The following is a 22,209-nucleotide window of genomic DNA, read 5'->3' as shown; positions in this document are numbered from 1 at the left end:
ATTCGGTACTTGATTAATTATTATATTCTATGTATTATTGTATTCTGACCTTTATCGTATACTCGTCACATTGGAGCGATCTGTAATGACGAGTGTACATTGATTGTAATAAATAAATCTGGCACTCGAGTTCTTGTTAGTGCAATATTTCGCGTGGGTAGTTTTCGATTGATTGCATTTTTGGGTTTTAATCACCGAACCACATATTTACATAGTCACAAGAAGCATTACTATTCTGAAAAATAATTTGATTTTGTGGAATTCCAAAATATCACCGACTGGAACCCCCCCCTCTTGTCCGGTCTGTTTACGTATGCGTACCACTATTTGAGTAGCACTGTAGTATTGCACCGATTGTTCGGGATTTTAGAAGCCGGTACTGCTATTGAACACCAGAATTTCAACAGCTTTATCCAACCAGTTGGTGCACGTTTCCGACCATGGAGGATGAACCTGGCCCAGGCCGAGAAAATCGTCGTCTCCGAACATTAGGTTTGTTCCATTCAAATTGACTTCCATATATTCAAAATAATTAAATTCATCTAATTTAATATGTGCGTAGTAGCAAACAAATTAATGGATAAAATAAACTACATATACTTTTCAAGTGGATTAGTTCCATCTAAAAAATCTAGGTTCAAATAATATGAAAAGGTCTCCGAGATCTTAAACACTGCTCTTTATATTTTCGTAGATTTGAATGACTCTGGTGGATATCCGAAAGCAAAAAACCTTGATGCCAATGCTGGATCATCACGTGGGAATCAACCAACAACCAACGCTCACCCAGGTCGGTCGTTGTTTTCAATATTTTAAGGATATAATAAGAGATGATCTATGTTTGTAATTCTGTACATTAACAGAGAGGGGACCCATGGAGTCAGAGTCGTTAAAATGTGCGATTCGAACTCCAACTTTGCATTTAAGTCGTATTTATTTATTTTTGCTTATCAATGTATGCGAATATTGAATTACTAATGTACACTTTAGTAATTCGAAACTACAATCATATACCAATACCCGATGTATGGATATTGGAGACCTTGTGTTTCTACATGACTATGTCTGTTTCTAATTACGGACATTAGAGACAATATTAACAAGCGTAAAGATTTCAAATCCCTATAAATTTGATGGAAAATGTCTCAATTATGTATTAAAAAAATTCAACTATTCAGAAATATGAAAGAAAATATTATATTAAATTATACCAAATATTAACAGTTCAAAATACCCCTTTTATAATTTAGATTTAAAAAATTGTTTGGTATTGTTTATTAAATCTCAATAGGATCAAACCAATACAGGGATCTCTCTGTGTCTTTTGTTACTGTATATACTATATAATATTTATATTAATGTATGTATTTGCTAATTTATGATTGTCACCAATCATGGTTATTTGAGTAGACACAGTTAATAAACATGCAAACATATGTAAATATTATAATATATTGTGCAATATGCTTACTCCATCAGTGAATAGCAAATTTGTAAAGAATTAATATAATGATGATTTTTGCTTATTTTTATAAAAAAAAAAACAAGGAATGTATTATTTGAATATATTTTTTTGCTCTCTTTCATGTATAAATATGTTAACGTTAAAATAAAATTTCCTTCTATCCGTGCGATACCTAATGTTTATATATTATCCGTTTGTTACAGACATTATTAACAAACTAACCAGTAGATTCTATGACAGAATCACTAATAACCATACTAACACACTTGTGAAGAGTCTCGGTGATTACAACAAAATGTCTATACCCTTCAGGTATAAACACAGATTACCTAAACACAATCTGCTTTAGGTCATCGACTTTAGAGAGTCTTTAATTAATATTATGTATTAGATGTATTATGAGCATTTATAAGAATTGTAAATAGGTTTTTGAACTCTTTTTCCTATTATGCTGTACATTAACATTAGAATAATATAATACTATGATTACTAACCAAATTAAATTAAATTGTAAAATAGAAAATGATCAGTAGATCAGTAGCTATTAAAATATATATAAGATGTATTGTGAACATAATTTCGTAATAATAAAAAGCATTTAAAAATAAAAAATAAATATATATTTTGCAGGGAAAAGGAGTGACTTTGGATTCTCAAGAGGAAACAGACGTGGTGGCTTATTGCATAGAAACCAACATTCTTCTAATCACTCTCCAAGTTAGCTTAAATTTTATATTTAATTTTATAGAGTGATTGTCTGGATAGCTCGATGATTCGATTTGTTTGGAGTTCAAACTTGAATACCTGTAGTAATTCATATCATGAATTTGATGTTTTAGTAGCTATTCAGGTGGATGAAAGTTATCATGTTATAATATAGAATGTCAATTTTACACATATAATTTGTATGTACATATGTATGTGTGTTTGCTTGAAATTTAATGTACAATTTTTTGCGTAATAGGAATGCCTTTCAACTTAGGAAGACCGAATACAACTTTGGAAAATCAAATACAAAGTGCTAGTTCATCCCATCAGCACAATAATCACCATCAGCATCCACCAGGTGAGATTTTTGTTGCAAATAATATTTAATTTAGTTCGGAAGCTCATTCAATTAAATAATATATGTTTATATATTTTGTAGGGAAAAGGAATGACTCTGATTTTTCAAGAGGAAACAGCCGTGGTGGCTTATTGCATAGAAACCAAAATTCTTCTAATCACTCTCCAAGTTAGATTATATTTAAATTCTTATAATTTTGCTGATATATTTTGCTATGCAATCATATTAATCTTAACAGAGTATGCAGTTGGTCTGTTTTGAATCATAACTAAGTTAGACTTTATGAATGTTATCTCCAAGTGTGACTAACTTATATATTTTATTATTTATTTTAGTTGTCACAAAAGAAAAAGGTCCTATGATCGCTCCAACAAAGCATCGTAAATTTCAGTCCAATCATCAAAATAACAAAGGCGGCTCCAACAATATGGATATGAGTCATGTGGTATTCGGATTCAAGCAGCTCCTTGATATGTCTTCTAAGGATGGATCAGAAATTCTTATGGTGTTCAGCCAACAGAATAGGAAGTTCGACAACACGTTGACGAAGGAGATAAAGCCGGATAATATTGTCCTTTTTATGAAATGCATATCTAAGGTGTGTGGAGTTATGTTTGACGAATCGAAAACGAACATTATGACTAAGTTGTGTGAGTCGAACTTTTTGAATACGTTTGAGAAATATATATTGAACTTACCTTATGCTACGACGGATATGAAGATGCAAAATAAATTGTTTTGGGACGATTGTGATGATTTTTGGAAAAACGTCTTCGCATTTTACGATTGCGTCATCAGTTCGACGCCGGACTTGGCTTTGGGCATATTGTCAAAGTTGATCGACTTCAGTAAAATCACTTTACAAAATTTAAAAGATCGACATAAAGTGAATTATCAAGAAGAACTGCTGCAGACGTTAGCCAACATTCAAATGCGACTGATTCCAATAAAGGAAGAGTTTGCTGAAAAATTGGTGATTTTCTTTTTAATTTATTATTTTTGATTAGTGTTTTTGAAATGCAGGAGAGTCGCCACAGTCTAATTTTGAACTACACAATTGTATAATTGGGACATCTCTATTACATTGTCTATTGATCAGTTTTGTATGTATGATCTGTTTATAATGACAGTGGCCTGTTTCGAGATAATTAGACTTTTGCATCTGTATATTTTAAAATAAATATAGGTAATGATTCAATCAAGTTTTATTTGAAATAAAGTCAAACAAACATTAAATTAGACTGTTATTATAATAAGTAAGTATTCTTCTTCTTCATGTGCCGGCAACTAGATGTCCCATTCTTATTTTGTCCTTTGCTGCTCGGAATAATGCTCGGGTGCTGAGGTCGTTCCACTGCCGAAGATTCTTTAGCCATGATGTTTTTTACCTGCCCCGACTGCGTTGGCCTACGATTTTCCCCTGGATTTTTAGGCGCAGGAGATCGTATTTTTCGTTCCGCATCACATGGCCGAAGTACTCCAATTTACGCCTTTTCACACTTCGACATGTTTTCCCATCAGGGCAAGCACCTCGGCATTGGTACGACGTGCCATCCATGAGATTCTCAGCATCCTTCTGTATGTCCAAATCTCAAATGCCTCTAGTTTCTTGCATGTGGCATCCGTCAGGGTCCATGCTTCTGTCCCATACAGAAAACGTAGCATCGTAGAAGTCTCAGTTGGAGTGCTATACTGAGATCACGTGTGGTTAGGACTTTTTTCATTTTCAAGAATGTATGCAGCTCTTGCTTGTTCCACTCTAACGTGAATTTCCTTTCCACTTTCCACACGTTTCACCCAGATAGCACCCAAGATATTTAAAACCATCCACGCTAACTTTCAAAGCTTCCTAAGGTTAAAATTTCCGACCAATTTCAATTTTAACAAAGTAACATTATCTTACTTTCTCAATTTTAAACCATTGTCATAATATATCTAGCACTTACATATGTATATATGTATGTACATTTAAGGAATTAAATATACATATATTAATATATGGATTATGCAATGTGTTTTAATATATATATTTTTTGTTTAAGCATTCTCGAAAGGGAGCTGATGAAGATTTAGAAGTGCCCAACGATTTTAGAAAAAGCCGAATCTGTCCCGATGTAACTGAAATTAGTACGAAAAACCACGTTTTTCTACGTCCGAATATAATTAATGGGGCATATAACAGTGTCGATCATTACTTAGATGTTCAATTTCGTTTAATGAGGGAGGACTTCATTCGTCCTATGAGGGAAGCCATAATGAGGTTCATATATGAACCTACACAGAGGAAATACAACGGGGGAAGGTTGTTTTTAGTAAATATCTAATTCTTGTGTTATATTTTGAATGGATCTTAAATTTTTCGTTTTTAGATTCTACCGCGAAGCAAAATTCAAGTATTTTGCCATTTCCAATAAGCGTGCCGGTTTATTGGTGGCTTTTGATGAAAATAGTCGTCGCAAGAATCCGAAAGCTTTTTATAAGAGATTTTTGTTCGGATCACTGTTGTGTTTTACGAAAGACAAATTTAAGACGTGCTTCTTCGGCACAATTGTCGAGAGCTCTGAAGTCTTACTGTCTCGAGGCATGGTGAGAATTTATAATTTATTTCATTATTTAATTCATTAAGGCTGTGTTGTTGTTAAAAAAAAACATGATTCCTACATTTTGCCACAATCTGACTTGGACAATTTTAAAAATTTAAACATAAATATTACTATTTTTACTGGATTGGTATTAAATCTAAGTACGTAATCGTGCATTTTTTAAGATAATTGTCGACTTGAAAAATGAAGATATCACCGGCGACCTTTTCACTGGAACATATGTAATGTTTGAAAGTGATGTTTTCTTCTCACAATATGGGCCTGTATTGGAAGCTCTACAACTAATCAACGACAATTTTCCACTGAAAGATTACATCGTATATATGCAGGTTTGTTTTAAAGAACTGAAAGTATATAAATATTTTTATTCATTGTTTGATTTATTGATTTATTAATTAATTAATGTGCAGATGCTGGAAACAGTTCCACGGCACGTTGATGGTGGATACAAAATACATGGTGAATTAATCAAAGATTTAAATGTGGATATAATCAACAACTTAGGCTGGCCATCAGCTGTTCAGCTCGGTTTGGACGATTATCAGTATAATACTTACCGCATGGCTTTATCCAGAGAATTTGTCACGATTCAAGGTCCGCCAGGGACTGGTAAAACATTCATAGGCCTTAAAATAGTCAACACACTATTGGAGAACGTACCATCATCCGAGAAACCGTTGCTAGTGATCTGTTTTACAAATCACGCGCTGGACCAGTTTCTCTGTGGTATATTACCGACCAATAAAAAAGTAGTGAGAATCGGTGGCCAATCTAAAAATGAACAGTTGGCCAAAAACTATAATCTGCATAATCTACGTAGACAGTATGGTCGTGCAAATCCTCACGCTCGCAATCTGTTAGAAGTTATCGACTTGATGAATAAGGTGCAGAATGCAATTTTGCACATTGAAGCCAATGATGGCATAGTCGATTTGAATCTGTTGAATGAATATTTGCCTAATAATAATATAAACGATTATCTACGTTCTTTTGAAAGCAAAGATTTCAAATCGCGTCTTGCAAATTGGCTTTTGATGAGCGATAACCGACTGGAAATATGGAAGTATCTTAACAAAGATGTATTCCAATGTTATCAAGATGTTATTGCAGTCAAACATTCAAAACACAACGATTGTCTAGAATTTGATGGCATGCGAAATATGTTAGCTGAAGATTTTGAAGACAATCAAACTCCTCAAGTGAGAGTGAAGTATGAAAAAATTTCGATGTATTCATTTGCCAAAGAAATTTATAAAATTGATAAAAAAATCGAAAATGACAAATTGAAGAATGATGAAAAACAGAAATTGAATAGTAATCGCAACTACATTTTATGTCAGTTATTTTGCTTGCAGGTGATTTGTACATGATTTAAAAAATTAAAATGTTTACGTTACAGTGTCACTGGGGTTCTCAATTATTCGTAGTTATCGAATATTCGAATACGGAATAAAAATTGATGAAATACTCGAATGTTCGTCATTTTTTTACAGCTCTCAGTATTGATTTATTTAAACAATTAGTGTAAATAAGTTATCAGTAAAATATTATTTAATTAAAATAATTATTAGTTGATTATAATTATAACACCACAGTGTGAAGAGGCGATTAGCACAGATCAGTTTGGGTGCAGACAAGGCTTGGGTACCCGAGAGGCCCTTTTCTGCATGAAAACACTACTCCGAAGATGCAGAGAAGTCCGTAAACCTGTGTACATCTGCTCTATAGACTTTGAAAAGACCTTTGACCGTGTCCAACACGCTTGCCTGATGGAAACTTTAAAAAATATTGGCCTGGATGACAGATGTCAGATTGCTACGAAATATTTATTGGAATCAGACTGCAGTAGTACGTGTCGATGACCAATTCACTGATGAGATTCCTATAGAATGGGGCGTCAGGCAAGGATACATCCTAACACCTACACGGAATCCATCTTCCACGATGCTCTCCAAGAGGCTGAGGGCATCAAGGTGGGTGGCGAGACGATCACCAATATAAGATATGCTGATGACACGGCACTAGTTGCTGAAAATTTAGCAGACCTGCAAAGATCTCTAGACCGTGTACATCTAGAAAGTAATCGAAGAGGTCTGCGCATACATCTAAAGAAGACAAAATTTATGATAGTAGGTAGAATGAAAACAGACACCGGTGATCTAACGTTGGATGGAGAGGTGATAGAAAGAGTAAAAAGATTCAAATACCTGGGTACCTGGCTGAATGATGAGATGGACCCAGATGAAGATCTAAGAATCCGTATCGAGATGGCTAGAACAGCATTTGTAAAAAACTGAAGGCGGCGCTTACAAACAAGCATCTCAATCTTCAAACGCGGTTGAGATTCGCGAAGAGCTTCGTCTGGACAGTATTACTACACGGATGTGATACGTGGACTCTGAAGACCAAGATGATCAGCCGCATCGAAGCTTTTGAGATGTGGGTCTACAGGCGTATGTTGAAGATTTCGTGGACCAAAAAGATATCAAACGAAGCTGTCCTCGGCATGATGGGGAGAGGCAGGGAACTTGTTTCTGTCATCAAGCGGAGAAAGATGGAGTACCTCGGACACATGATACGGGGTCCAAAATATGAATGTCTCCGTTTGATAACCATGGGGGAAAATATAAGGAAAAAAATGGATTGGCAGGAAAAAGTAATCTTAGCTTCGAAACATGCGCATGTGGACCGATATGAGCGCCGAGGAGCTGTTCCGAGCCGCTGAAGACCGATGGGGATATCTTCAAATAATCGACGAGGTGGTCGCCAACGTCCGGATGCGGACAAGGCATTAACAAGAAGAAGAAGATAATTAGTTTAATCAATCATTAATTATTTTTATAATCTTTTAATCTTTTGAATTTTACAAAATATGCATAACATAATTATACTGTGTGAGTTACTGATTAGTGAGGAAGTCAAAGGGATAATGCCAAATTTATTATTATATTTTGCATGCTTTTTGATATTAAAAAGCCGTTTTTTTCCAAATTTATGAGAAAATCAAAGCAATTTAAAGCGGATATACAAGTGACTTTCAACAAATATAAAAAAATTCGCTTTCGATACTTTCTAGCTATATTTGCTACTGTTTGTCAGTCAACTATTAGAAAATGGATAATAAATAATGATAAAAAAAAAATCCAAAACAATATAAAGGTGCATGGAAAAGGACCATGGATTATTGGCACGTTCGCTCTAGTATATTAAAAGGAAAAAACGACTTCCTGACTGCAGGATATTTTTCGAATTTCATTCGAAATAATATAAACGAATGTTCGATAGATAATTTGAATATTCGTATAGCTGAAAATCGAGCAGATAATTCGAATATTCGATTGAGAACCCTAATTGAGACACCCTTAACAATACGAGGGTCACTAATAGCATGATTATGAGTATAATGTATTTACAACTAATTGCTATTTGGTTTCAGAACCAGCTTACATATGATAAAGATGAAATGAAAGACTTCTCTCACCTCTCTCCTAAATCTTTAAACTTGAATCAACGTTGGCAATTATATAGATACTGGTGTGCAGAGTTGAAAAATATATTTTTCAATTTGACTTTGAAATTACGGGTATACATTCAACACTATATTTTATTATATATTAAAGTATTATTAAACTTTTGTATTTGGCAATTTCAAAAAGTGTAGTTTATTTTCAAATTATGTGTTTTTATATTAATTTTATTTCTAAATTATTTAGTATTATGTATTATGTATTTAAGCGATTGTTTTCCATATACGTATGTATGTAGATTGTTTATTCTCGACTAATTTATAGTTTGTGACTTACCAGTTCATATTTAATACAAGACCTGATCCTAGCGTACTCTCGAGTATCCGGCCTAATACTGCGGAGTACGAGACTGGATAATTGAAAAACACGTATAATCCGAACTATCAATTTTTTATATGGTTTCTATTGTTTGAGTTGACAATAGAAATGATATCTGCATCACTCTCCACTAAAATTTCGGATCATTTGAATCGCGATCTAACCACTAAATCTATTTCCACATTAAGAAGAGTCTTTCTCCATAATCAAATTAGTGTTATTGGTTTTACTTTCGACCAAGATTTTGCTATTTCGCTTATAGTAGGATATCCATTGAATAAAGATTAGTTGTACATCATTGTCCTCGAGTGATTAGTTTATTACATTGGAAAGAGTCCAGGAGCAGGTCTACCATAGCTATCGATGGTTTCCACATTTTTTCTTATTATAATATACATATATTTGAATTTGTAGGAAAAATACCACACGTTTTACGCATTGTATGATGACTTTAACACAATGAGCGATATTCAGATATTGAAAAAGGCACACGTGATTGGATTGACGACGACTGCGGCCGCTCGTCTGAGACCTTTGCTTTGTTCTTTGTCTCCGTCGATAGGTTGATATAGCGATCTATTCATACTATACAATGCCATTTTTTGTTGCTAAATGGAATAAATTTTATTTTAGTTGTAATTGAGGAAGCAGCCGAAGTTCTTGAGTCACATATTGTAGTAAACTTGAACGAAAATTGCAAACACGTTATTATGATTGGTGAGATGCATCTTTTATAATTCCATATAAGTCTTGCATTAAATGTACACGTCTAATTTTACTAAAATAGTATTTTTTCTCGAAAACAGTCTCTTTCAATTTACTCCAAATAGTAAATAATATAAGTTACATAATTATAAATATATAATTATACTTACAATTTCATATATGTATTATATAAGATATTTACCAATACAATTTTCCTTTCGTGAGGTGGAAACAGTTACATATGTATATTTTGTGATCATTATCAGGTGATCACCAACAGCTGCGACCCACGACCGCTTCTTATCAACTTGGACGTAAATTCAACCTAGAGATATCTCTCTTTGAACGTATGTTCAAAAATGGAAAAAATATCTGCCAGTTGGGAGTGCAACATCGAATGCGACCTGAAATTGCCAGTTTGATTACACCATCAATATATCCTGTTTTGGAAAATCATCCATCCGTTTTGAACTATCCCAATGTTAAGGGGGTCGCAAAGAATCTATTTTTTATTACCCATGAATTTCCAGAAGTTAAGGTATATTATTTTAACATGTGGACATACATATTCATATGTATATAAGTGTTCTTTTATTTCACTGAAATTTGCAGGATGACGACCTTTCAAGTCACAAGAATGCACATGAGGCAGAGTTCATTTTGCGTTTAGCAGTATATTTGATTCAACAAGGATATCATCCTCGTGATATCACTATTTTAAGTGCCTATTCAGGTCAAATGTTTCATCTTCGAGGGGTGAGATAAAAAATCTATACATTTTGGGTTAAAATTGAAACCGACAATATCATTTAATAATCAATTTAAATATACAATATCGATTGCTAAAAGTAGTAAATGCAGATTTTTATGTATGTATCGCCAGATATTCATATGATTTGTTGTGAATTTTTTTAGCTGAAAAAAAAAATTAAATTGATTGAAGATGTTCGTATGTGCATATTGGATAATTATCAAGGAGAAGAATGTAAAATCATACTGCTAACTTTGGTTAGAAGCAATTTAGATAACAATGTTGGCTTTCTTAATATTCCCAATCGTGTTTGTGTAGCTCTGTCTAGGGCAAAAGAAGGTATTCGAAAATTAAAAAACTTGTCTGCATTTGTAAAATGGTATTTTCATATGCTTTTTTTTTTTAGGATTTTTCATCATTGGAAATATGAATAATCTCGTCAATGCAAGTGAATTGTGGAAGAAAATCAACACAACTTTAATAGAGCATGATTCTATAGGGTTGTCAATCCCACTACAGTGTCAAAACCATAACATTATAACAGAGGTATGGCTTTTCCATATTATCAGAATGTGCCATTATTAATAGATCACCATCGTAACGTTAACTGAAACGACTCGACAGTTAGTATCCTGAAGATTTTGATTTAAAATTAATTATTCACAAGCTAAATAAAATCAAATTAAATAAATACATAGTATAGCATTACGCCACTAAGGCAATTTTTGAAGATAATATCACTCAGATGTGCTCAGCGCTAGGGAGTCGTATTACGGCTTACCGATGAACTGGAAAATAGTCCTAAAATGGACAAGTAAATTATCTAATAAATTACTGGTACTGGCACTGACCATGGACAGACATCGTTTATGGCCGGTGTGGATTCCGCCCTATCATGGACAAGCCGATACAATTTTTCGAGTCTCATCCATGACCTGATGTTCCGTAGTCAAGAGAGAGCTTCTTTCCCCCAAGCCACCGATTACCTTCTATTTTCCCCTCTATGATTGTTTGTAGAAGGCAATATTTGAGACCGCAAATAACGTGGCCAAAATATTCCATCTTACGGCACTTTATCGTGTCAAGAAGCTCTCTCTTTTTATGAAGAAGCTGGAGGAGCGTTTTGTTCCTTGCATGGTCCATCCATGAGATCTTAACTCGTTAACGACGGGGAACGCGGAATCCACGTCCTCGGTAAACCTTGCGCTGTGCCGGGGAACGTGGATTCCACGTCGTCGATACTGCGCACTTTGAGATGGGATCCCACACATATACGCGCCATAATATCATAATATCGATGTCTCAATTGGGGTTTATACAATATTATTTCGAAAAAAAATGATCATATTTTTTAAATTTCACCGACATATCGAACAAAAAGAAAACGTTTAATTTTTTAAGAACTTGTGCTATAGATTTTGGTTTATTTTAAATTTTCATTGATTTTTATTGATTTCAATTGATTCTTAGTAATTACATACATGATCTCATACAAAATTCTCATTGTATTTTTATTTAATTAAAATATCACCGCTGTCGGAGTATCATATCACAACCTTGAATATACGCGCAATGCTTAGGCGAATTGCAAGTGATTCGCAACTCGTGGAACGCAAACATATATTTTTCCGTTAATAATTACGCAAAAATAATGTTTTATCAACACACTAACACTCCATTTTGCTTTCCAAACTTCTCTATTACCCCCATAAATTATGGGCCTAAAGAGCGTCACAAGTACAGCGGCGGCTTTTTTTTTATCAAAGGCAAATCGTGACAAATGCATGGGTTCGATACTTTCGGGGAAATTTTACTAAGAAAAAAGGTAAGCATCGACAAAATTGGGTACAAACAAAATCTTCTCGCTTCATTATTTTTATTGGTTTTTGCCAATGACGTTTTATTTTCTGTTTGAGAGCAGTTTCTTCAATAGAAAGTTTTTTTTGTATGCACGCATTTAAGTTGCCGCCATCAGTAAACGACGGAAGATTCAGTTTTATTATTTTATGAACCTTTCGTCACTCAATCTTATTGTGTGAAAGTGTATTTCCCGACATTTATTAAACAAAGAATTTTCAAAAAAAATCAGTTTCTTTTATATTCGGTTGCTTTCATAAACTATTTCATTTTTTCGGTCGTTTATTTATTTCGTCAGTTATCTGCTGAAAGTCGCCGGGAAAGGACAAATTTTATTTTGTTCTCGCGAGTGTCGTGCAATTTTTGTGAAGCTTTTTGCTGTTAAATTTTATTTTATTTCAAACGCCAAAATGGATGATACTTTTATAAATGAAGTATATGAAGACCGTCAATCAGATATTGATGATGACGAGAGTGATGATTCTGATTCTGATTTTATTTCAAATCGAGGTGGCCCACGCATAATGCATATGTCATCAAGTGACTCGGAAGATGAAATTACCGTGGATTGGTCTCAAATGGATCCCGTTCGAGATAATGAGGCATTTGAGGGAAATCCCGGAGTAAAAATTTTCCCCCAAAATCCTGATAACATTGAAGAAGTCACGGCCTTATATATTGGTGATGACTTATTGGAGGATATTGTACGAGAAACAAATAGGTATCATGCAACGAATGGATATAAATATAAAATTCCAGAGCATGGAAAGAAATGGATCGACGTAACAGTAGAAGAAATTAAGAAGATGCTGGCGTTGATTTTAATTATGGGCCTTGTTAGAAAGAACTCTATTTCAAGTTATTGGTCCACCAACCCATACATTGAAACGCCAATATTCAGGAAAACTATGGCAAGAGATAGATTTATGCAAATACTGACCTTTCTGCATTTCTCGGATAACAGTAATATGCCAGACGACGCACCAAAGCTATTTAAAGTCCAAAAAATCATCGACTACTTCCTCGAAAAATTTCGGTCGATCTATGAGCCTTCCAAAAATCTATCACTGGATGAAGGAATGATACCTTGGAGGGGAAGGTTCAAATACCGGGTCTACAATCCAGCGAAGATCATTAAATACGGTATTTTGAATAGAATGGTTTGTGAGGCAAAGACAGGGTACATTTCAAATTTCCAGTTATACTGTGGCAGAGGCAGTGACATACAGACAACGGTAATGAATTTGATGACGCCTTTTGCCAACAAGTGGCACCATTTGTACACCGATAATTTTTATAACAGTGTACAACTCGCTACGAATTTGATAGCAGAAAAAATTAGAATGTGTTCGACTCGAAATAGACCAAGTTGCGTTTCAACGAAAAGGAGAAATTTTACTTGAGAAATGGAAAAATTACAAAAAAAAGGAAATAAAGAGGATTTCCACAATACATAATTCGGCACTGACCGAGACCGGGAAAATCAGTTATAGGACAAATACTCCTATAATAAAACCAAAGAGTATTATAGATTACAACATGTATATGAGTGGAGTAGATTTAGCCGATCAGTACCTTTCGTATTACCCCATTTTCCGTAAAACAATGAAGTGGACAAAAAGAGTGACATTCTATTTATTACACTGTGCTATTTTAAACTCATTTAAGGTTTATCAAAATCTGAACCCAAATAAAAAACTAAAATTCCACGACTATATGGTTGAACTTGCAAAATCGTGGATTGAACCTAAAATAGTAGTATTAAATATAAATGAGCCGTCAACATCAACACATGTTGCTGCTCATTTTGATCCAGCCCATAGACTTTCAAAAACAATCGAACATCAACCTGTTCATATGCGTGAAGGTGGTAAAATTGTGAGAAGAATATAAAATATAAATTACGGAAAGAGACAAGTTATATGTGTGAGACCTGTAAAGTGCCACTCCACATGGAGAAGTGTTTTAAAGATTACCATTTAAAAAATAAATATTAGTTTTCTTCCTTTTTGCCTCGTGTATTGATTTTTTATTGTTTTATGTACCCGTGACATTTTCAATTTTCTTTGTTTTATGTAATATTTTATTTTATTTTTTATTCATGCTTGACTTTTTTATTTGTGTATGATTTTTTTAGTTTTCTTTTATTTTACGTGCTTTTTCTTTGACTCTTTTAACTGTTTTTTTTTTATTTTCTTTGTTTTATGTAATATTTTATTTTTTATTCATATGTTTGGCTTTTTTATTTATTTTTGATTATTCTAATTTTCTTTACTATACGTACTTTTTAAAATATTTTTGTAACTGATTTTTTTAATTTTCTTTGTTTTATGTAATATTTTATTCATATGTTTGACTTTTTTTATTTTTGTGTATGATTATTCTAGTTTTCTTTACTTTATGTACATTTCAAAATAATTTTTCATTCTTGCAACTGACTTTTTTTATTTTCTTTAATTTATGTACTTATTTATTCAAGAATTTGATTTTTTTGTTGAATGTACCTTTTTTTGAGTTTTCTTTATTTTATGACTTTCTATAAATAAAATCTTCAAATAAATTGTCTAAGTACTATACATATTTTAAAAACGTGTTTTTTTTTATTCATTCACCACCCTTGCTTATTAAATTCTGAACAATACTACTGTCGTCGATTACCAGCGGAACTTATTTTTTATCATTTTTTGAATTTTATTCATCACTTATACTTGCAAAATTGGTTTGTTTTATTGGAAATGAAATTTAAAAGGATTGTTTTATCATAATTATCGAAATACTGATATGTGCTAATCGCTGGGACTAATTGTTTTTTTTATATACATATTGAAATTTACACATTTTTGATTTTGACTTTATTTGTCACAACACTGTTTCTCGCCTCTCGGCTGTTCACGACTCCATAAAATTCATGACTCTAATTAGAATAACCTTCCAAAAAAATAGGTTCCAAGTAAATTTAAGCGATTATCAATGTTTTGGAAGCACCTTTATATAAATTTTATTTTACATATAAAAGCCGATATTCTACGTTGTAATACAATATTTTTATTTTTATAATTTGAATTCAAAAAGATTGTTATATGATAGAAACTGAAATAGAAAGAAAAAGTATAATCGTGTAAAAAATAAAACGCGCTTACTGGTTGTGGATCACTGCTTTGGACGACTACATAAAATATGTATTACATTTCCATATGTATATTGTGTATGTATACAATCTCCATGCTGCGGCTCATGTTTTATTAGTTAAAGTTGCTCCACATTGAAAACACACGAATCTTTTCATAGTACATCATTTCGACAGTCGTAAAATCTTTAACCCATTTTTTTTGTATTGAGTAGATATGTGTCACATCGGGACAGATGTTAAATTTTACAAAAACAAAATACATACATATTTAACACATAAAATCTTATAGGGTGCATTTGTTTCAGAACCACCCCCTGAAGAGATAATATTTTTGTAAAATTAGACGTTAATAATTTAGATAATATCATATTCTATAACTTCTCCAAGTTTCGCGTAGAAATATGCTATAGTTAAAAAGTTATTCCATTTTTTTGGATACAAAGTGTCTTTTGCGAAAAGTCGCGAATTCGTCCCGCTCCACGCGCACATTCATATTGAATACGCCCCGTTGTCAAAGTGTTAACATCCACCCGTAACACCACATTTCAAAGGAATCTATCCTGTTCAGGCTTGCCACTAAAAGCGTCCATGTTTCGCATCCGTACAGCTACACCGACCATACACAGGAGTATAGGATTCTTAAGCGCAATTTCATAGACAAATTTCGACAGCAAAACACTTTTCATGCTGTTGAAGGCATTTCTTGCTATTTCGATCCTTCTACTTATTTGTAAAATTGACCTGTTCAATCATTTGTCCGCGCACACTCAGGTTTAATGGATCTGTCTTTTCTTTGCATATAATCATTGCTTTATTATTTTTAATATTAATGGGTAGACTCCATTTTTGACTTGATTGGTCGATTGCGATCAACAACGATTGCAGGTCTTCGGCACTCCCAGTCAGTATTGCCATATCATCAGCTAAACGGATATTGTTAATTATTTCGCTTCCTATTCGGCTATTGACTGCCTGGTTTAAACACCATTTCCGAATACAGATTGAAAAGCATGGGTGACATGAGATACTACATTTTTAAAATGGCTTTCAAGCAAGAAATAATATATTAATAGTGGATAAAATGTAAATTTTTTGTGTAAAATGCAGATCAAAATGCCTGAAGATTTTGATAAAGTTCTCGAAGGTGGCTGCCAAAATCGGTGCAATGTTCTTTTAAAGTGTGGTCACAATTGTCTACAATTTTGCCACGTTGACTTGGAGAAGCACGAAAAATACGAATGCAATGAAGAATGCCAAAGGTTATTATTAATAAAACGAGCTTTCTAAACTTATTTGATCTGAAAACAATGTCAATTGTTTATTTTTAATTGCAGAGATTGTTCTGTGGGTCATAAATGCAAACTTTTATGCTGTCAACCTTGCAAATGTTCTGAAATAGTTGAGAAGCTTTTTGAATGTGGGCATACGAACAAAATTATGTGTAGTGTCAAACCTGACAATGTTCAATGCCGGATAGAAGTGTTACATACATTCTCCGAGTGCTTACATGAGGTAAATAAAGCGGATAAACCTATTCAAATGTGTAATAATACAACTCATAATAATATAACATGTAAATTGCAGGTTAAATTACTTTGCTACATTGCCCGAGGTAGTCCAAAATGTTCGATTAAATGTATTGATCGATTACCATGTGGACATGCCTGTACTAAACTATGTCATAAGGATGACGATCCCGAGCATTTGGAAGTCAGTGCTATCATTTTCAGTATTCTTAACACAATATCGATGCTTTAAATGACTTTTTATTTTTGTTGATTTTCAGTATGAATGCAAATTTGAATGCGGACGTAATAATAAAGGATGCGTTGGAGAACATCGTTGTAAAAAGCTTTGTCATCAAGAATGCGATCCTTGTACTATTCTGGTATTAATATATGTGGTTCTCATGTTTCAAGATGTTGATTATGTTTGTAATGTGATTGATCTAATGTTTACTTATTGAACAGATGAAAAAGAAGAGAATGAACTGTTCGCATAGTGATAGTGTTCCGTGCCATATGGATGTCAATACAGTATTATGTGATAAAAAGTGTGTCAGGAAGATGTCATGCAAACATTTCTGCAAGAATAAGTGCTTCGAACCCTGTACTAACTGCAGAGTGACGGTAATATTATATGTATTTATATTGCAGATATTTCCTTATTGAAATTTTAATTTTTTCTCTATTCATGTTCAGGTAAAAAAGGAAAGATCTTGCGGTCACATTATTCCAATAGAGTGCAGTGAAGATGTGGAAAAAATAATATGTTCAAAACGTTGCAACTGTATACTAAAATGTGGACATAGATGCCGGGATGAGTGTATGAAACGATGCAGTGTTAAACCGTGTATTGAAAAAATTCCTAATCCTTACAAATCCATATGTGGACACGTTTTCAAAATACCGTGTTGTGATTCTAACTTGGGTGAAGTTTTACATATTTGCTTGTTTTATAACATACGTATCATCATGTTTTTGGTTCGAAGTGTATTTTTTTTCATTCAGGAGCCGTTGGTAACATATTGACAATGGAGTATTGCACAGAGCCATGCCGTACAATTCTGAAAGATTGCGAACATATTTGTCAAGGCACTTGCGGCAAATGCAGGGGCCGTTTGCACCAACCGTGCTCGGAGACTTGTGGAAACCGCCTCATTTGTGGACATATGTATGAAGTGATTTTCTTTATTAGCATTATATTCATTCTGAAGAACGCTTATATGTATATAGAGGATTATATAATGTTTCAGATGTAATGATCCTTGTAGGGAAGATTGCAGCATGTGTCGTAAGCCTTGCAGTGTAAAATGCAGTCATTCAAAGTGTCCGTCGACTTGTGGTGTTCCTTGTAAACCGTGTAAAGTTAGTAATCCAATGTGATTTTTTTTATTATTAAAGCATGGTTTAATACATGTTTTTTTATTATTATATTCTAGCATAAATGCAATCGGCGCTGCGTTCACAGCGAATGCACTAAAGAATGCAGCGAAATATGTGATAGAATACCGTGCTCTGAGCCTTGCCCTCGTAAGCTGAAATGTGGTCATGGATGTCTTGGTTTGTGTGGTGAATTGTGTCCAGATATTTGCAGGGTTTGTAATCCTGAAAACATGCCAGAGATTTTCTTCGGCAATGAAGAAGACGAGGATGCAAGGTTAATTAATATACATACATATTTACATAATTACAATTATGATATTGGCAGTATAATTTTTAAAATGTATCGTTTTAGATTCGTTAAACTGATTGATTGTCCTCATATCATTGAAGTGAATGGTATGGATAATTGGATCAAGTCTCTGGAAACTGGAGAAATTGCTTATCCCCGATGTCCACATTGTAGCGCACATGTGATGAATACTCCAAGATATTACAAAGCTATTAAAACAGCATTCAATGACGTTCAGAATGCCAAGAAAAAGATTTATGGTGATCCAAAAAAAATTAAAAATTTAATTGCGGACCTGAATAAACTAATTGATCAATTGTCCAAGATGCAAGTTAATGAATTATTTGCAAAAGGTTGGTTTTTATTATAGTTCATATGTAAATATGTACATAAGATTATATTTTATTTAATTTATTAATGATATTATTGAGTTTAGTTTCTGAATGGAATACGGTTGTGATGAAAATAAAGAAAGATTCGCATATTGCCAATATCAACGATATACAAGATAAGAAAAAACGACGGAATAAAATTGTGCAACTGAGCAAACCCGATATTGAGAATTTTATCGTACAAGCAACTATATTGAACCGTTTATCTGAAATAATTCTGAAAGAAGAGCAGCAGATTGAATCTAACCTCATAATAAATCAACTTAAATTTATTTTGAGAGTCCTGTGTAATTGCAAAATTAAGGTTACTCAACAACAAATCGAAGATTTCAATACTGAATTAGCCAGAATGGAGAGTATAATCCGATTTGAAGTCGCTCAAAGGCTTTCAAACTCTAATACAGATAAAGACACTTTATCAAATCTGAGCATGATTATATTTTCGACTAAATCTTTTGACAAACATGTTGAAGTAATGGTGAAAGGTTTATTCAAATCGCTTACTTTTAGAGTTGAGGTTTCAGATGCGGAAAGATCTATGATAGTCAAAGCCATGGAATTGAAACAGGGTCATTGGTTCAAATGTCCGAATGGTCATCCGTATTGTATCACCGAGTGTGGTGGAGCAATGCAGAAAAGTTTATGTCCGGAATGCGGCAGTGGAATTGGCGGTACAAACCATGCACTTCTTAGCACCAATAGCTTGGCCGCCGAGATGGACAATGCTACACATGCAGCCTATTCTGATATTGCGAATGAGGGAATGATGATTAATTTAAATTTACATAACTATTTATAAGTCTTTTTTTTTTTTTTTCATATTACATCTTGATTAATGTATTTACAAAGTATAAATCAAAATTCAAGCAAATTTATTTTAATTTTTTTTATCATATTACTACTTAATTAATGTATTTAATAATTATTAAACCTATTAATAAAATTTAGAACTTACAAAATATTACATGGAATAAACGTATGTGCAAACATTATCTGCATGTAATTCTTTTTATTATAATATTTTAATTGTAAATATTAAAAATAATCGACATAAGTATTTGATAATCATACTTAATACATTTTTAATAGCCACAAAACTATACACTGTCTTTTATTTTTTTATAATTATTATCCATTTTTTGGGGGGGGGGAGGTCTGAAACAGGTGTACTCCCCCTAATTGTTTTTTTTTTAAATCATAACTTTTTATAGGCTTTATTCAAATTTGAAAAAAGTTTTGTAGGAATAAATGCACGAAATCCCACGCCCAAACGCCGATTTCATTTCGCAAAGCAACAACGTCCAGACATGAAATACCAAACACCAATTCAAGCAGAACGGCGACACGTTGACGCTGAGAACATTCTGCACCTCTGGAGTTCAGCCAGCTCACTTCTCCAAAGTGAGCAACTATGTACCTACATATACATAACTCCTTCGTACATACAATAACTTAACTCTTCAAAACACAACCGTGTTTTAATAGGCCAGGATACGGTCAACACACCTTACCCGCCCTATAGTTTTTATTTTTAAATGCTTTTTATTATTACGAAATTATGTTCACAATACATCTTATATCTATTTTAATAGTTACTGATCTACTGATCATTTTCTATTTTACAATTTAATTTAATTTGGTTAGCAATCACAGTATTATATTATTCTAATGTTAATCTAAAGCATAATAGGAAAAAGAGCTCAAAGACCTATTTACAATCCTTATAAATGTTCATAATACATCTAATACATAATATTAATTAAAGACTCTCTAAAGTCGATGACCTAAAGCAGATTGTGTTTAGGTAATCTGTGTTTATACCTGAAGGGTATAGACATTTTGTTATAATCACCGAGACTCTTAACAAGTGTGTTAGTATGGTCATTAGTGATTCTGTCATAGAATCTACTGGTTAGTTTGTTAGTAATGTCTGTAACAAACGGAATATTATATATGGCATGCAGTTTTTTCAGGTTAGTATATATGGGTGTATTATAAATTATTTTTAGGGATTTATTTTGTATTACTTGGAGCTTGGAAAGGTTAGTATTTGAGGCGTTATTCCATACAGGTGATGCATAGGTTAATAATGGTAATATGAGCGCGCGATATAATTTTATTTTATTTAGCGCTGATAAAGAACTATGGCGATTCAATATTGGATATATTGAGGATATACCCCGCATCGCCTTGCATTTCGCTGCCTCAATGTGAGGTGCCCATCTCATTCTTTTATCGAACGTTACTCCTAAATATTTTATTACTGACTGCCATTTCAGACTTTCTCCAGAGGGGATTTTCAGATCTGAACTTGGCTTATGCTTTCTAACACTAAAGAATATGGCGTCTGTTTTGATTTGATTAATTTGAATTTTCCACTTAGTGAAGTGTTCAGTCATTGTTTTAATTGCGAATTCAAGATTTTTAAGAATAGTGTCTGGTTTTTTGCTACTTGTGAAGCAAGCGGTATCATCTGCATATAGGGCTATGTGACAGTTTTTTGGAATAGGTATGTCATTTATAGTCACCGGAGCCTGAGGGGGCCGTGTATTGTTCAAAGGTTGTAAATGCATTGTTAAAGGTTTGCCGAACAATTGATAGCACTGTAATTATCCTACCTCTAGACTCATTTATATATATGGAGAACAAGAGTGGGACAAGCAAGCTCCCCTGCGGAACGCCAGCTGTGACTATTTTTGGAGACGATAATTCATTATTTACGCTAACCTCTAGCTTTCTACGAGTTAGGTACGATTTGATGATGAGAATTAGGTAGTTTGGTATTTTGACAAACCGTGTCGAAGGCCTTTTCTATGTCGAGACATACCATTCCGGTACTTCTCTTCATATTAAATTTCTTCGTCACGTGTTCAGTTAGTCTTGTTAGTTGTTGGGACGTGGAATGTCCAGTGCGAAATCCAAATTGTTCATTTATTAATTTCTTATTTACGACTTTAAGTAAACGAGTGTAGATTATTTTTTCCAGAATTTTCGAAAGCGTGCAAGGTAAGCTAATGGGTCGATAATTGGCCGGGTTTTTTGAGCTTTTATCGGGCTTAAGTATGGGAATTACGTTGGCTGTTTTCCAGTATTCTGGGAAATACCCAGTTAGTAAACACGCGTTGAATATTTTAGATAGTGAGACTAAAGCTTTAAACGGAAGTTGTTTGATTATGATGTTATCTATTAAATCTCGCCCAGGTGCCTTTTTATTTTTTAAA

The 22,209-nt window shown here is 33.4% G+C and overlaps 1 protein-coding gene across 1 annotated transcript; it reads left to right on the top strand.

Annotated features, from left to right (window-relative positions):
* The first annotated feature begins 217 nt into the window (after window positions 1–217).
* LOC143920149 (NFX1-type zinc finger-containing protein 1-like) lies at window positions 218–19,849 on the top strand. The gene is made up of 28 exons (XM_077442866.1): window positions 218–492; window positions 695–790; window positions 2,096–2,182; window positions 2,430–2,531; window positions 2,613–2,699; window positions 2,867–3,504; window positions 4,574–4,833; window positions 4,901–5,117; window positions 5,299–5,463; window positions 5,545–6,489; window positions 8,571–8,717; window positions 9,394–9,541; window positions 9,613–9,696; window positions 9,951–10,222; window positions 10,297–10,440; window positions 10,600–10,774; window positions 10,842–10,981; window positions 16,530–16,681; window positions 16,757–16,934; window positions 17,007–17,132; window positions 17,209–17,310; window positions 17,393–17,551; window positions 17,624–17,852; window positions 17,933–18,095; window positions 18,178–18,289; window positions 18,364–18,581; window positions 18,660–18,949; window positions 19,033–19,849. The coding sequence occupies exons 1-28, from the start codon at window positions 441–443 to the stop codon at window positions 19,785–19,787; spliced, it is 6,243 nt and encodes a 2,080-aa protein (XP_077298992.1). The 5' UTR covers window positions 218–440; the 3' UTR covers window positions 19,788–19,849.
* Window positions 19,850–22,209: the final 2,360 nt, after the last annotated feature.

This window comes from Arctopsyche grandis, chromosome 12 (assembly GCF_051622035.1).
Source record: "Arctopsyche grandis isolate Sample6627 chromosome 12, ASM5162203v2, whole genome shotgun sequence".
Taxonomy (NCBI): Eukaryota; Metazoa; Arthropoda; class Insecta; order Trichoptera; family Hydropsychidae; genus Arctopsyche; species Arctopsyche grandis.
This window is presented reverse-complemented; position numbering and strand designations above follow the sequence as displayed.

Bases quoted from the DNA above. Each gene is read 5' to 3' on its own strand.
- LOC143920149 (XM_077442866.1), top strand. From the start codon at position 441: ATGGAGGATGAACCTGGCCCAGGCCGAGAAAATCGTCGTCTCCGAACA. The intron at 5,118-5,298 runs GTGAGAATTTAT...GCATTTTTTAAG, and splicing joins TCTTACTGTCTCGAGGCATG to ATAATTGTCGACTTGAAAAA. The intron at 18,582-18,659 runs GTTAATTAATAT...GTATCGTTTTAG, and splicing joins GAAGAAGACGAGGATGCAAG to ATTCGTTAAACTGATTGATT.